Source organism: Solanum verrucosum, unplaced genomic scaffold (genome assembly GCF_900185275.1).
Source record: "Solanum verrucosum unplaced genomic scaffold, falcon-dt-bn FXZP01000120.1, whole genome shotgun sequence".
NCBI classification, from domain to species: Eukaryota; Viridiplantae; Streptophyta; class Magnoliopsida; order Solanales; family Solanaceae; genus Solanum; species Solanum verrucosum.
In genome coordinates this window covers 1885601-1903179 of record NW_026020714.1, presented here as the reverse complement: position 1 = coordinate 1903179, position 17579 = coordinate 1885601, and the positions used below count along the sequence as shown (strand labels likewise).

Below are 17579 nucleotides of genomic sequence, written 5' to 3'. Positions count from 1 at the left end.
GTGGGATAAGAGTGTTAGTTGGTATATAGACCTTGACCTAAATGTAAAGATTTACAAAACTTTTGATTAGTTAGGATAAGAGAGTTGCTTGGTGTATAGACCTTGACAAAAACATTTCAAGTCAGAAATCATCTTTTATTAGTTAGGATAAAATTGTTGTTTGGTTTATGCACCAGATTGTATATTAACTTGATGATGATCAAAGTTCTAATAAATTTACATATTCTCACGTCAATGCATGAGTCATTGCAAAGAAAAGTTCAAATAAAAGCTACAACATAAAAATTAATTATATCATAAAAGTGTCTTGCATAGATACTTATACTATAATAAAAGTGGCTCACATATATCTTTTCATCAAACAAAAGTGAATTTTTATTTTAGGGCAAAGTGGCAAATATACCCCTCAACTTTGCGATTTAGAGCAAATAAACTCCTCATTATAAAGTGATGCATATATACCTCCATTGGCTAACAAATGGCGTGTTGGTGTATTATACCATGTCACGCCCCAAGACTACACCCTGGATGCGGCAGGCACTTGAGAGCCATTGCTGGCTCCAAGCGAACCCTTGGCCTGACTTACTTACTCAACGGAAGACTTAGACATAAGAAAGAGAATCCAATTACAAGATAACTCAACATGTCTCAAACTGAACTTATAATGTTTTTAAAATAAACATTTAACTTAGCCAAAATGGCAACTCAACTCTGAACATAAGCCAATAACAAAATGATGACGAATGAACCAACATCTGGCTGACTATCTATGAAGCCTCTAAACAACTAAGATGGATGTCGAGACAGGCCCACGACATCCTAATGAACTAAAGCTAATATTGAAAGCAATGAAAATGGATCCTCCGAAATGCAAAGAGGCTCACCAACAGACTCTGAACTGCTCACTGGATCAACGATGTGCTAGATGCCGATCCTAGTTACCTGCGTCTGCATCATAATACGATGCAGAACAACTGGCATCAATACATTGAATGTACGAGTATGCGAGTTGGAATGCTAAATACAACATAGACTTGAAAAGATTCTGAAAGAAACACTTACCTTGGCTCATCTCAACTCATGAATACTTAACTTAACTCATTTCATTATAAAACAGTTTAAAACAAATGCAATATAAAGAAAAAAAGAAAATTGTTTAAAACATGTTGTCAGCTCATAATCATAATATCATAGAAGAAATACTATGCTCCCTCTCAAAGTCTACTTGTGCAATGCATAAATGAAGTCCCACACCCCCATTCATACTAAGCAGAACCCCTTGAGGAACCATGCAATTACTGTTGTGGGAGTTTCTCTAACCAACAACCATCACTTAAGAGCTATATTGATAATACATCGTTATTAGCCCCACGTTGCCCAGGCCATCCTACACCTTGCCGGGGTATAGGACCTGAAATACTAAGTGGATCCACTAGTCTATGCTAAAAAGCACTAAGGGTTCATCTAAAAAGTATGACCATTTTCTACCCATGATGGCTATATGGTTTATGGAGACTTGAGTTATTATGAACTCGCATCCCCATATCGGTGCTCAATACCACTCCCAAAATATGATTCTAGCTCTTTATGTTTAAAAACATATTTCTTCTGTGAATTGAGATTAGTGCTCAAAAACTTAGCTCAAAGGCTATCTTGGAAATCAAAGTTTCCCCTCTTGTTTAATTAAGAAAGCATTTACTCTTTATTGAAAACTAGCCCAAGGCTCTTTGGAAATCTCAGTTTCCGTTCTTATTTAAATGTGAAAACATTTTAAATCTCTTTGGGATTACTTAGTCCCCATATAATTTTGAAGAAATTAACTTCAACTTTACTCTTTACTGAACTCAAAAACTTAAGTCTTTAAACAAGGTTAAAACGTTTGTAAAGGACTTTTGAAAAACTTTATGAACTTCTCTTAACTTGACTCTTGACTACTCTTGACCTTGATCTTAACTGCTCGTGACTTGACTCTTAACTAGTCCTTGAATTGAATTATGGATTCAAGGATTTATGATTTGTGATTGGAAAGATCTCATGTTGTTTAGGAATGATTTTAGATGGCTAAACATGAGAAAAAACCAAAATTCAATATCTGAGAGTGGGTCTGTGACGCGGAGAAGCTTTTAAAATTTGGTTTCAAAAATGTACTTTGAGGTAGGACACTCCGTGTCAGCTCCGCGACGCGAAACAGAAAATCCCAAAACTGGGGATTGGCTGCGCGACGCGGATGCACCTCCAAATATCGACCGACGAAATTTCTTCTTCGTTTTCAAGTCTAAACCCTCTAAACTCCATGGGTTCCTTCCCCAAACACTTAGAATCAATTATTTGTACAAAGTATATCAGATTCTACTCAAAATCGAACCTAAGATCGCAGATTCAAATCAAACGACTCCTCAACGAATTCAGCGAAACAAGAATTTAATGGAACTTCAACAAACCTATCAAGAATTCAATTTCTAAGCTTTCAAGAACTTAAATTCGCTAAAATAAAACATCATTGGCACGTGGGAGAATTAACCCAATGCTATGTGATCTCACATACCTTTTAGGGATCACCCCCGATGAATTCCACAAGCTAAACTTCGACAATCTTGACGAATCTTGAATGTTTTCTCCTTTCTCCTCTTTTCTCCTCTTCTTTTCTCTTCTCTCAAAACCCTAACTCGTTTGGTAAAAGTGTAAACTGATCTGATTCAGCTTAGACCCCTAATTAATCACCAAAAACGAATTAAAATAAAAGGGTAAGGAAAAGACCAAACTACCCTTTAAAAATCCGGATTGGACTTTCCTTATTCCAATAGCCCAACTTCTAAAGGGCATAACTCACACATACGAACTTGGAATCGCTCAAACTTGGCGGCGTTCGAAAGATAGTTCCAAGAGCTTTCCAACCATATCTGGAAGTACCCCTAACTCATCCTGAGATAGAAGTTATGGCCATTTGAAGTTGACCAAAACTCAACTTTTCTTAACTTAAACAAATTTCCAGATTTTTAGTTCTTTCCAAAAATGACTTTCAAATTCTTAGCTTCTTCCTAGTTATTTCAAATTGTGAGATGTTACATACCATGTCACACCAACATGGTGTATATATACTCTCGTTGTCTAATAAATGATATGCATTTACCCTTTTCATTAACAGACTAAATTTTTCACAAAATAATCTTAAAATTGGTTTTTCAGACAAATTTATTGTTGTGGATCATAAATGCATATTCAAAGGTGTGATCTTTCGTCAATACATACCTATAAATCAATTAGTGTTATCATCCACCAGCGGATGTGGCTGATGAATGAACCACAAATTAAGCAAAGAAAAATCTACTACTTCTTCTTTGGAGTAATCAATTCCAAGAAGCACCTACAAACTTTCAGTCAAATTTTAAGTTGTCAACTACAAATCCACATTCCCATTCTTGGGTGAAAATCTACCATCTAATATAAAACATTTATGTTAGAAGAATACCATAAGTATGATCATATTTAAAACAAATTATGTGTGCATATAATTAGATGATAAAATTTTCTTTAAAATGGTTAAAATGGGTATCTTATTATTTCTTAGAAATTTAGCTTGAAATAAAATTTTCATTTCAACAAAATTTAATTAAATTTAAAATGGTTGGGTGACTTTCTAAATAGTTGAGTGACTTTTGGGTTATAAAACTAAGTTTAGTGACTTTCTAAGTGTAACTCTTAACTTTTTAAGTCGAAAGCTATAAGCCCATCCAAACAGACTCTAACTCTTCTATTACAAAATAATAGAACAACTTAGAAGACACTTTAACTTTAGAGCGATTGAAATAATGGAGAAAGTAAAAAGAAAAAAGTTACAAGTCGAAGTATATAAGGATATGATGGGAGTAAGTAACTCTTAGGGGTCGTTTGGTTGGGAACAAGTTATTCCATCATGTATATGAAATAACTTAATATCTCATCACTATGGTATAAATGGTGGGATAAATAATCCAAGGACTACCTAATATCGCCAACCAAAAGCAGGATAATATAATCCTACATTTTATACCTGAGATTATTATACTTTATACCTCATACTGAACGACTCCTTAAACAATTAAGGAGAAATAGTGTTTTCAAACCAAAAAAAGAAAAAGAGAAAGAGAGTAAAATTTTCCGAGAAAAGAAAAGGTAAAAAGTAAAGTTCTGATTTACTTCCATTCTCATAATTTAGTCAAACAATCTTATTACTACCCCGTCTCATATTAGATGAGCATCTTACTAAAAGTATTTGTTTCATATTACTTGAACACTTACTAAATCAGGATAGAATTAATTACATTTTCCCATTTTACCCCTACAATTAATATAACTTTGGAAGTTCAAACAAATTTTGAAGATTCAAAATTTCTTTTTTCAAGAAACTAATTAATATGAACAAGAGCAAAATAATAAAATTGATCAATCTATTAATGATTTCTTAACAATCGTGTAAAATAGAAAGTACCCATGAACGGAAGGAGTATCACAAATCTACAACTTCAATTGCTTCATATAATAGATGGCCCTGGGGGGGAAAGAAAAGTCTGTAAGAATATCAATTGGCGTATAGAGACCATATCAACAACATTTCTAGTCGAAAGTTCATTCTTGTAATAAATTTTGGTTGGTGAATGGTGGTGGTTGAATTCATAGTAGTTCTAATTATATCTTGATGGGATTTTTCTTGTAGGTAGCGAGAAGACTAGTAGTATCGACAACAGGCTACATCAATAGCTGAAAATTTTGAGTAGGGTAGGCTTGGGGTCAGAAGTCCTATTCTTCCGTTTATTTAACTAGTCTCTGGGAACATGCATTGCACGTATATCCATATGAAAATCAATTAAAACAAATTAAAAGCATATAATAAATTATTGGGAGGACATGCATGTTTGTTACAAGTGTTTCTCGATATTTCCAATCTATCGCTCAGTAGATAAGTCTCAAAATAGGCATGGTCAAGTTAAGCTTAGCCATCTATAAGCAATTAAGTGTACATATTGTCATAGCAATTAATTAATCATTATGTTTAGTTTTTCGGAACAATTCTAATATATGATTATAAAATAGTTTCAGCTGCAACACTTAGGTTCAAAGAGAGTTAGGTGCAAACACATAATAATTGAGGACTGCTGAACTTTTCATTTTATCCCCCTATTATGTAATTCAAATACTACTATTTAATTAAATATTTAATTTATGTTTAGATTAATTATTTTATTATATTTTAATTTAGTGTAGGGGTAAAATTGTAATCCAGCTTCCACTTTGGAGCTTTGCCCACTTTTTACAATATATATATATATATATATATATATATATATATATATATATATATATATATATATATACACGATATATGATGATATGATATATAATATGATTATACTATTTGATTCATGCTTTAGTTTGGCTCGATGAAGAAGGATATATAGGAGAAGGAGTCGACCAGAACTTGAAAAATTCTATATTTCTTTTTTATCAATATTTTCATGATTATAGTTCTAAGAAGAATGTGTACGTTGTATTTTTTCCTCTCTAATTTTTTTTGTTGGTATTTTCTCCTACTAGACTTCTTTAATATGTATTTTTATTTGGGCTCAAAATAGTATTTTATTATTCATTACATGTATGTTTTCATAGAATTTTTATGTTCGAATAAATTTATAAAAATTCACATGAAATACACGTATCCAAAAATTAATAACTTATAGAAATGAATACATGAACAATTTGTTACTTTACTATATATCAAATGAGCCCTAAAAGCAGGATGGAGTAAATTTTGAGTCTTTGTCCTTTTTAGGGAACCTTAGTTTCTAGCTTTTGGGCCAACTTTTAATTTGGTTTAGACATATTCCAGTCAAGTCAACCCTTTAGAAATTAAAGTAAACATACATAATGACTATGGAGACATTATATTGATCGAATATTTTTGTTGATTTTTCCAAGTAGCTATACAAGGGCGAATTTACGTACAAAAGTGGGAGTGATATGACAATTATACACTAGGCTTATTTATCTAGATATATTATTATATTTTTCTTCTTTTTTTTATTCCTTCGGAAAAGATAGCTAAAAAATTAATTTTATGTGAATTTAATTTATTTTTTTAAAATTCTATCCCTCTAATTTTTACTTGTTTGTTGATATTAAAGTGCTTTTGGCTCTTATTTTTTCTTATAGAAATATGAATTAGTGGAAATTAAGTGCAATGTGTTTAAATTCAAAAGGGGTAATTGCTTATTAAAAAAAAAATATCTCATTTATTCGAGATAAAATTGGGTTGAGAGAATTGCAAAGAATCGTGCCAAATTTATTTTGGTCCATTGACGTGTATTTATTTATGAAGCAAGTTTTTTTTTTATAAATTGAATCAAATTAACACAAAATAAAATGAGTTGATTGATGCATGCACTAATTCAATCTCCACAACTAGTGGCCACTTTAAATTAAAAATAATGTTACCTAGAACTTTCAAAATCTGAATCGGCCTTTGAACTACAATGCTACATGGTGTTTCTCGTGCCACTCTTAATCACATCCAACATATACAGCTGTCAAAATTTCTCAAATAGTACTACATCTAACTATTATGCAGTCCTATAATTAAGAACAATTATTTAATCAATCTAAATTAGAAAAAAGCATAAGTATCCTTTGAACTATTATCAAAATTACAGGGACACTCTATCTTTACGGGAGGGGGAGGGGGTAACCCCCAAAACATTGTTTCTCTCTATATTTCTTTGCACCTTATGTGTTGACGTGGAGCCTCAACCCAATCTTATTTTCTTTGCCTTGTATTTAAAATTTTCTCGAACACACTTAATTTTCTTTTTCATTTTTTACTTTCTTTGTTTGTTTTCTCTTTTTATTTCCTGTTTATTTTATTTATTCCTTTTATTTTTGTTGTCTTCCCTTTGGATTTGAGTTCAAATTTAATTCCAAATATTTTTTATTTAAAATAAGTTAATTTTTGACATATACCAAAAAAGTGAAGGGAATAAAAAACACTTTAAAAAGTTAAAGCTTTAAAAATAAAGGATGCCATGGTCGAATCATCATTAAAAGTTTAATTTATTTTTAAGGAAAAAAGTACAAGTACCCCCCCTAGACTATGACCGAAATCTCAGAGACACACCTTAACTAAACTAAGGTCCTATTAACCCCCCCCCCCCCCCCCCTAGAACCCATTTTTTTATAATTTTGTACACCTTTTTGGCTTACGTGGCATCCAAATATCTACCACGCGCCTCAATTGCGTGGAGTCACAGAGTGTTCTACGTAATCCAAAGGTGCACAATTATTTTTTAAAATGAGTGAGGGAGGGAGGAGGAAGGGGGGGGGGGGGTAATAGGACCTTAGTTTTGTTAAGGCATGTCTCTGGGATTTCGGTCATAGTATAGGGGTGTACTTGTGTCATATCCCTTTTTTTAATGATGTAGCCGAATCATCATTCACCATGTGGACAAAATAATTTTGTAAAAATGGATGAGTTTTCAGTTAAACCACAATGGCATGGATGAACCTTTTCTCAAAATGAAAATGGCATAAATGAGACAAACTTTTAATTAACTGATGGCATAGATGAGTCTTTTCTCAAAGTTCAATGGCATATTTGAGTCTTTTTCCTTTTTTTAATAAAAACACACGTAATTGAGAATATCACCTTTAACAATACGAAATAGTTATTTAATCACTATGTCAACCATGATATTTAGCGGTAATTAATTAACGGTAATTATAGCTTAATTGCCACTAAATATGTTGTTTTAGCGGCAATTACCACTCTTTGCAAATGTCTCTAAAGTCTATAACGACATTGGATCTAATGAAAATTAATCAATGTCGATATAGACTTAGCACTTTCTGTTAATGTATATTTTTATTGCCGCTAAAAGTTGTTTTTGTTATAGTGAATCAATGTAAATTCTTCTCAGAGTGTGAATATTCTATAAGAGTATTAATTAGTGTATACTCCTAGACAACAACTTTTTACACCAATAAATCAAAAAGAGTTCGATTAGTTAGGATAAAAATACGTTGATTGGTGTATAGATCTTGACAATAATATTTCAAGTCAAAAACCCTTTAAAGTTTTGATTGGTGGGATAAGAGTGTTACTTGGTGTATAGACCTTGACCTAAAGGTAAAGATTCACAATTAATTTTTTTGATTAGTTAGGACAAGAGTATTGCTTGGTGTATAGACTATAGACCTTGACAAAAAATATTTTAAGTCAAAAGTTCATTTTTTTATTAGTTAGAATAAAATTATTATTTGGTTTATGCACTTGATTGTATACTAACTTGATGATGATCAAACTAATATTAAAAGTTCTAATAAATTTACATATTCCTACGTCAATGCACAAAGTCATTCCAACAAAAGTTCAAATAAAATCTACAACAAAAAATTTCTATCACAAAAGTGGCTCCCATATATCTATGCTCTAACAACAGTGACTCACATATATTCCTACCATTATAAAACTGGCTCACATATACATTTTCATCAAATGGAAGTGCAAAAAATAATTTAATTTTTTTATTTTATTTTTAATGTTAGGGAAAAGAGGCAAATATACCCCTCAACTTAGGATTTAGAGCAAATATACTCCTTGTTAAAAAGTGATGCATATATACCTCCATTTGCTAACAAATGGTGCATATATATATACCCTCATTGTCTAATAAATGGTACACATTTACCCTTTTAATTAACAGACTGAATTTTTTTTTTAAAAAATCTCAAAATTGGTTTCTCAATCAAATTTATTGTTGTGGATCATAAATGCATATTCAAAGGTATGATCTTTCATCAATACATACCTATGAATTAATTAATATACTTATCATCCATCGACGAATGTGGTGGATGAATGAACCACAAATTAAACAAAGAAAAATCTACTACTTTAGATGTCGAATCAACTTTCCATATTTCTCATGATTTAGTCAAACGATCATATTATGACAAATCAACAACTTCAATAGCTGGCCCACGGAGAAAAGAAAAGTCTAAGAATATTAATTGGTGTATAGAGACCACATCAACAACATTTTTCTTAGTCAAAAATTCATACAAATTTGATTAGCTCTTAAATTAAAATATCAAATTCAACTTTTAACAAAAGAATGAGATTTTGTTCCAATTAAAATATCAAGCTCAACTCAAAACATATAATATTACACCATGTAATTAAGAGTTTTTTTGCACTTAATTTCATGTGAAGGGCGATGTCAAGTTAAGTCCCATCACATGTAAAATATCTTTGTTTTGCTAGCTTAGCAACCCTCCACACACACACCACACAATTTTCCCTTTTCTATTACCAAAAAAATAAAAAAAAGTTGGATGGCAACATAGACGATACACAATATTGATTGGTTAGGATAAAAGTGTTGGTTGGTGTATAGGCCTTAATTTCCAAGTAAAAAATGCCAACTTCTTTTTTTCTGATAATCTAGAATGGGATTTGTTAATTTAAAAAATTCTTTATATTTTTCGCATATTCTATTTTATTGTCAAATATTTGTACATTAATATGAATATCAACCGAAATTATAGGACTGAATTAGAATAAGTTCGATAACTGAATTTACGGAATGCATACACATACCTATGTAATTGCTTTGATTATCTATACTTTAGTAATCAAACAGAAGCATTTCTGTTTTACTGAAATGCTATTAAGGTAGTATGTTCCCAGTGTTTTCTCTCTCTTGGATTATCTCGTATAATAAGATAAGAGGTAAGAAGCAAGGAAGAATATGGGTGTGTTTGGTATGAAGGAAAACATTTTCCCCAATTTTCTCATGTTTGGTTGGGTTAAATGTTTTGGAAAATGTTTTCCAAATCAACTAATTTTCCTCAAAATGACTTTCCTTCAAAACTTAAGGAAAACATTTTCCAAAACTCTCTTTCAACTTCAAATTACAATTACTTTTTTATTGAAAAAATCAATTTATTTTGTCCCTACCTTCAAATCAGTCCTCCAACCACCCCCCCCCCCCTCCCCCCAAAAAAATAAAAATTCTAAAGATTGTTTTTAAATTCAATTTTTTTACCCCACCTTCACCCCTACCCCTACCCCCTCCCAAAAAAATATTAAAAATTATTTTTAAAAGATATTTCTAATTTCAATTTTTTATTTTTTAACCCCCCACCCACTACCCTTGCCCCCCCCCCCAATCTGCCCCACTATCAGCCCCCCAACCCCCTTCAAAAAGAAAAACATTTAAATTTGTTTTTAAAATATATTTTCAACTTCAAATTTTTATTTTTTCATCCCGATCATCGATCACCCACCCCCCCTCCCCACCCAAAAAAAAATTGAGTTTGTTTTTAAAAAATATTTTCAACTTCAAAATTTTATTTTTTCACCTCTACCCAGCCCCTCACCCCACCCACGCCCTACCAACACCCCCACCCCAAAAAAAATTTAAGTTTGTTTTTAAAAAATATTTTCAATTTCAAAATTTCATTTTTTCACCGACCCCACCCACCCCCAAAAAAAAATTTTAAGTTTGTTTTTCAAAAATATTTTCAATTTCAAAATTTCATTTTTTTTCACCCCGACCCAGCCACCCCACCCACACACTACCAGCACCTCCCCCAAAAAAAAAAAAATTTGAAGTTCGTTTTTAAAAAATATTTTCAATTTCACATTTTTTTCACGCCGCCCCCCCCCCCCCCCCCCAAAAAAAAAAATTAAGTTTGTTTTTAAAAAATGTTTTCAATTTCAAAATTTCATTTTTTCACCCCTATCCATCCCCCACCCACCCACCTACTAGCCCCCACCCCCCAAAAAAAAAAATTTAAGTTTGTTTTTAAAAAATATTTTCAACTTCAAAATTTCAATTTTTCACCCCTACCCTCGACCCCCCCCCCCCCAACTAAAAATCTTTTCCGAAAAATATTTTCTACTCACCAATCAAACATGAGAAAATAAGTCAAAAATCAACTTGTTGTTCACGAAAACATTTTCCATGGAAAACATTTTCCTTCGTACCAAACACACCCTATATGAATAGAGCCCTTTTCAGTTCCAATGCACGTAATCGACCCCAGAGAAAGAAAGAGTGCAGTGCTCCAGCCCGATCTAACGTAGAGAAAGGAGTTGAACAAACAGTGAAAGAGCTAATTAATAAACAGAGAAGGAACATACACAGTCTCTGTTGACTTTGCCAACGTTGGAGAGTAGGGTGGAGTCATTTCATTGATTCCTCTGTTTTATAAAGCAGTGTGACAGGATGAGTCTTTAGCAGTTAAAGTTAAACTTCTGCTTTATGTTGTAGATGGACAATCATTTGAACCACAAAAAAGTGCTCCAAGTTAGGACGTTGTTCTACATGCCAATGGTGCTCCAAGTAGAGTCACTCCAAATTAGACTTGATTGCTGCAGCGAGACGTGACCCGTACGTAGCCTCATGCACAAACAGAACAAACTTGGAAAATAGCAGAAGAAAAGTATAATCGGAGAACCCTTCTGCTAGCCCAAGATCGTTAACTAAGATCGGAAGATTCAACTAAAGAAGAAGAGGAAGCTAGAAAGTTAAAAAGAGAATTTGGAAAGAAGAACTTAATGAAAGAAGACTCTTTAAGTGCTTTGATTTTTCCTTGAATACAAATGTACAAGGCCATCTCCTATTTATACTAGTGTGATGATGCTTCTAGAAATTATTCTAGATATATCTACAAGAAAAATCTAGATGACCCTATCTTTTAAATATCTAACAAGAATCTAGATTATTCTATACTTTACTCTAAGTATCTAATTATCTAGAACATCTAGATTATTCTTAAGTATAATTATCAAAGATATTTACTCTACCAAATTCTAGAAAGTTCTACTAAATATCAAAGATATTTTTTGTACCTCCAATAAATCAACTTTAATTTTTCACATGAAAGACTTGGTGTCTTCTCCCTGAATGCGTCATTAAACGACAACTGTGGATATCCACAAAATCCACAAGAGAATTAATAGGATTTCATTCATGTTTTTCATTAGTTAACAGTGAAGTTTGACACACTAACATCATCTGGCATTGGTGTACAGGGGAAGTATTTGACGTAATAAAATAGAACATGGTTTTGCAGGCATTAACATCCCTTCAGTACAACAAGTAGCAACCATTGAGCTACAAAATGGGAAAAATCTGATATCAACTTCTTTTACTCTTCTACAAGCAGGTTTGCACATGGAAATGCTATGATTTCTTCCCTAGCATTAACAATGTATGTCAACATGGGAGTAAAAGGGGCTGCAACAAATGAGATTGCCTTCGTAGCAGTTCTATCAGCATGTGTGTGCCAAGCTTGTTGATTTCAGATTCTAATTGTTTGAAGCAATGCCACATGAATTCGGACTTGCAGCTAAGATGAAACATTATTTGTTGTGTGGTTGATCTACTACAGGAAGTTTACGACTTCATAAAGAAGATGCCTTTTTTTTGAAGCTGATGCTACTGTCTTGGTTGGGAAATGAAGTAGCACAACTATTGCTTGAGTCGCAACAGAGTCATTCTGGGCATTATGTGCAACTCTCAAGCATTTATGTTGGTGCAGAGAGGTGATAAATAGCAATGTTAGATCCTGGAATACACAAGGTTCCAGCCCACAGTTTTATTTCGTAGAGTTGATAGCTGCAGCAGCTTTTATTTGTAATATTTTCGATGAGCCAACTCTGTAACTACACAACTCTGCTTTGTGCATCGTGATTCTTTTGATAATCGAGAAATCCCCAAGGGCTGGTGGCACACATTTCAGCTGTGATGAGCCTGAGCCATGCATCGTGATGAAGCGGTTCTGCTGGATTTCTTCTTAAATGTGATATCTGGTTTCACCACTGCTAGGATTTAAACTTTAGTATTCAAGGTTATGTTGTTTCCCCAACTTTTTAACGGCTACACCAACTCTATTGTATTCAAGTTATTATATATTGATCAATGTCGAGGAATACTTTTTCTATTTCAAAGTACACGAGAATTTGGAATTGTTTTAGTATTTTTAATGTGCTTTCTATTGTTATTCCAGTTTCCCTTTTGATCTCCTTGCATTCTATGAAATTCTATTGTTTTTCCTTGCAATTGAATTTGTTGAACATATAAAATTAAACAAAACACAAACATTTTATGAAACAAAACACAAACACTTTATGAAACATCACAAACTATGAAATTAAAAGCTTTTATTCTCATCCCAGCAATGCAGTGGACTTGAATCCAGCAAATTTCAAAAATGAAGAATTGAAGTTAAAATCTTTCAGGATATAAATTAAGTTGAATACCTGGAGGTTACATACTAATGTCTTTTCTCGTGCTTTTTCATTCTCGTAAGAATTTTGTGTTCCAATTCTACATCCATCCTCGAAAACCATGCTGGATATTGAGTTGACAACATTATGTATATTATGGACAGTCCAATAAAAAGTCCACAACATGATGCTTCTAGAAATTATTCTAGATATATCTACAAGAAAAATCTAGATGACCCTATCTTTTAAATATCTAACAAGAATCTAGATTATTCTATACTTTACTCTAAGTATCTAATTATCTAGAACATCTAGATTATTCTTAAGTATAAATATCAAAGATATTTACTCTACCAAATTCTAGAAAATTCTACCAAATATCTAAGATATTTTTTGTACCTCCAACAAATCAACTTTAATTTTTCACATGAAAGACTTGGTGTCTTCTCCCTGAATGCGTCATTGAACGACAACTGTGGATATCCACAAAATCCACAAGAGAATTAATAGGATTTCATTCATATTTTTCATTAGTTAACAGTGAAGTTTGCCACACTGACATCATCTGGCATTGGTGTACAGGGGAAGTATTTGACGTAATAAAACAGAACATGATTTTGCAGGCATTAACATCCCTTCAGTACAACACAAGTAGCGAGCATTGAGCTACAAAATGGGAAAAATCTGATATCAACTTCTTTTACTCTTCTACAAGCAGGTTTGCACATGGAAATGCTATGATTTCCTCCCTAGCATTAACAATGTATGTCAACATGGGAGTAAAAGGGGCTGCAACCAAATGAGATTACCTTCGTAGCAGTTCTATCAGCTTGTGTGTGCCAAGCTTGTCAATTTCAGATTCTAATTGTTTGAAGCAATGTCACGTGAATTCGAATTTGCAGCTAAGATGAAACATTATGATTGTGTGGTTGATCTACTGCAGGAAGCGTACGACTTCATAAAGAATATGCCTTTTGAAGCTGATGCTACTGCCTACAAGCTCTGATGGGTGCTTGTAGACTTGGTGGAGCTATTGAGTTGGGAAATGAAGTAGCACAACTATTGCTTGAGTCCCAACAGAATCATTTTGGGTGTTGGCGCGGAGAGGTGTGAAAAAGCAATGTTAGATCCTGGAATACACAAGGTTCCAGCCCACAGTTTATTTGTAAAATTGTTGATGAGCCTGCATCGTGATGAAGTGATGACTCATCAAATTAAGCGGTTCTGCTGGATTTCTTCCTAAATGTGATATCTCTGCTACGATTTAAACCTTAGTATCCAAAGTTGTTTCTCCAACTTTTCAACTCTATTGTATTCAAGTTATTATAAATTTATCAATATCGAGGAATACTTTTTATATTTCAAAGTATGCAAGAAATCGGAATACGCTTTATATTTCATATTACAGTTTAATATGAAATTTTATGGTTTTTCCTCGCAATTGAATAAGCTGAATTTGTTGAAACATATAAAATGTAACAAACCCTAGATGAAACAAAACACAAACACTTTAAGAAACATCACAAACTATGAAAGTATAAGCTTTTATTCACATCCCAGCAATGCAGTAGACTTGAATCCTGCAATTTAAAAAAAATAAAGAATTAAAGTTAAAAGCTTTAACAATGAAGGAGGTAGAATATTTATGGATATATAAAATGTAATCTTCTGAAGGATAGAGATTAAGTTGAATACCTGGAGGTTACATACTAATGTCTTTTCTTGTGCCTTTTCATTCTCATAAGAATTTTGTGTTCCAATTTTATATCCATCCTTGAAAACCATGTTGGATATTGAGTTGACAACATTATGTATATTATGGACAGTCCAATAACAAATCCACAACCGTAACCCATGAGAACTGCCTGCCAACTTATCATTGTTGAATATCCTTCTTCTTCTTCTTGATCTTTCCCAAATGGAGTTGTTGCTTGTGGTACCCCTTCGTTACCGCCACAATCTTTTGAGAGTGGCAATCCACGTAACCCATCATTCCCTTGGTATGAACTATTCTCAAACGTATCAAATTGTTTTCCTTTGGGGATGCATCCAACAAGATGATTGTGAGAGAGATTTAAGACTTCAAGTGATTTGAGGGATGCAAGTTGTTGTGGAATTTCTCCACTGATTTTGTTGGATGAGAGATCCAATGATTCAAGTACAGATAATTGGTGCAGTGATGCTGGTATAATACCTTCCAAGCGATTATCAGATAAGTTCAACGTACGAAGTCCAATGAGATCTCCAATAATGCTTGGAATATGGCCTTCAAATCTATTCCTTGAGAGATCGATAAGCATGTCTGTAGTCAAAACTCGAGGAAGTTCAAGATCCAGTCCCTTTGTTGTCACTGTCAATGAATTCGTGTAATAATAAGAATATATATTTCCAACATACTCTCGGATTCCACTGCTCTCATCAATCATTTTCATGGCTTCAAAATTCTCAAAACGCCTCGCTGGTAAATCTCCACTAAATCCATTGGATGAGAGATCTATGACTCGAATTTGAGCAAACAAGTTATCAGTCCTTGAATCTTTTATAGGGCCATAAAACTTATTTGATCTCAAAATTAAAATCTGCAAATAAGGTAGGGCTCCCAACCATTTAGGAAATGTGTCACTCAACTCATTGTTACCTAAATCAACAACTTCCAAATATGTGCAATTGATCAAAGATTGCGGAACTTTCCCCTCTAGCTTATTCCCATCAAATTTAATGACTATGAGTTGGTTTCCTCTACTAAAAGTTGTATTAATTGTCCTGTTAAGACTATTGTTGCTTAAATCCAAAATCCAAAGTCCACTCATCTCACCCAAACATAGTGGGATTGTTCCCTCCAAATTATTGCTGCCCAAATCCAGCACTAATAGTTTTGTCAGATTGCAGATGGTTGAAGCAATCTGTCCACTGAGATTATTTCGTGAAAGGAGAAGAAATTGTAGGCCCTGCAGATCTAAGAGTGACTTTGGAATAGGACCTTGCAGCTGATTTTGTTTTAGAGAAACTCGATACAATGATTCGGAATAGAACTCCTGAATATTTCCACTTAAATGGTTATCACTCAAGTCTAAAATCCCTATTGAATGGAGGGAGAATATCCAGGAAGGTATAGTCCCATTCAAGAGGTTTGATGACAAGAAGAGTGAATATAGGTTTTGCATACCACTTACATTAGAAGGAATGGGACCTGTTACGGAATTGACTGAACAATCTAATAATCCAAGTTGCGTCCATCTGTTAAAGGATAAAAACTCAAGTTGGCCATTAAAGTTGTTATTTCTAAGTGATAACGACCTGATCTTTCCAAATCTAAAGAAATCAGAAATTGGTCCTTCAAGATGGTTATAACCAAGGTCCAAAACCTCTATGTTGGTGAGATTCCAGAGAGATTTAGGAATAGACCCTGAGAGATTACAAGAAGCTATTCTCAATCTATGCAGTGAAGTTAGATGACCAAATGATTCTGGTATCGTACCAGTAGCATTCACACCACTGAGGTATAACTTCGTAAGTGATGCACTGCTATTCCATTTGGTTGTGGGAAACCTAACAGTGAGCTGGGGATTGTCTGATAAATCAAGAGATTTCAAGTTGGAAAGGTGGAAAACTCCTTTGGGCAATATCCCGTATATCTGCGTGTCTGAAAGTCCTAGATTTGTTAAATAAGAAGAGTATTTAAGAGGAATGGTTGAAGAGATGTTCACAGAGCTAAGGTGGAGCACTCTTAATCGGGTCAAGTTCTTAAGGAGCAGTTCAAAATTGTGAGGTTTGAATCTAAGCTCATATGGATCACTCTCGATACTAAGAACGTGCAATTTAGAAAGACGAGATATTTCTGCTGGGATTATACCTGTAAAAGTTGAATATGACAAATCAAGATGTGTCAAATTAGAAAGCTCACCAAATTTAGGTGAAATGAGCGATCCAGAAAAATCATTTTCAGACAAATCAAGCCTTTTGAGATTGGAGAGTTTAAAGAGGCTACTGTTGGAATGAAACTCGCCTCGAAGTTGGCTGCGACTGAGATCAAGCTGAATCACTTGTCCTGTCATCTCGTCACACTTAACTCCATCCCATGAACAACAATCTGTGCTCTTATTCCATTTAACTGTTTTAGGATAATAACCACTATAAGAAGCATCAAGATTTATTGTAAACGTGTTTTTGAATTGAAGAAGAGCAAGGGCTTGATCATTGGGGCACAAATGAGGTAAAGATGAGGAGAAAACAAGTTGACAGAGAAACGCACATAGCAGAAAAAATGCAAGTTTTCCAATGCCCATTTTCGCACCTCAAAATATATATCAAAATT

At 33.4% G+C, this 17579-nt stretch overlaps 1 protein-coding gene across 1 annotated transcript; it reads right to left on the bottom strand.

Annotated features, from left to right (window-relative positions):
* Positions 1–14796: 14796 nt before the first annotated feature.
* On the bottom strand, positions 14797–17579 carry LOC125812476 (receptor-like protein Cf-9). Its single transcript, XM_049491958.1, has 2 exons — positions 14960–17579; positions 14797–14844 (listed from the first exon to the last, which is right to left on the bottom strand). The coding sequence occupies exon 1, from the start codon at positions 17548–17550 to the stop codon at positions 14974–14976; it is 2577 nt and encodes an 858-aa protein (XP_049347915.1). The 5' UTR covers positions 17551–17579; the 3' UTR covers positions 14797–14844; positions 14960–14973.

Coding starts and splice junctions, on each gene's coding strand:
- LOC125812476 (XM_049491958.1), bottom strand. CDS start 17,550: ATGGGCATTGGAAAACTTGCATTTTTTCTGCTATGTGCGTTTCTCTGT.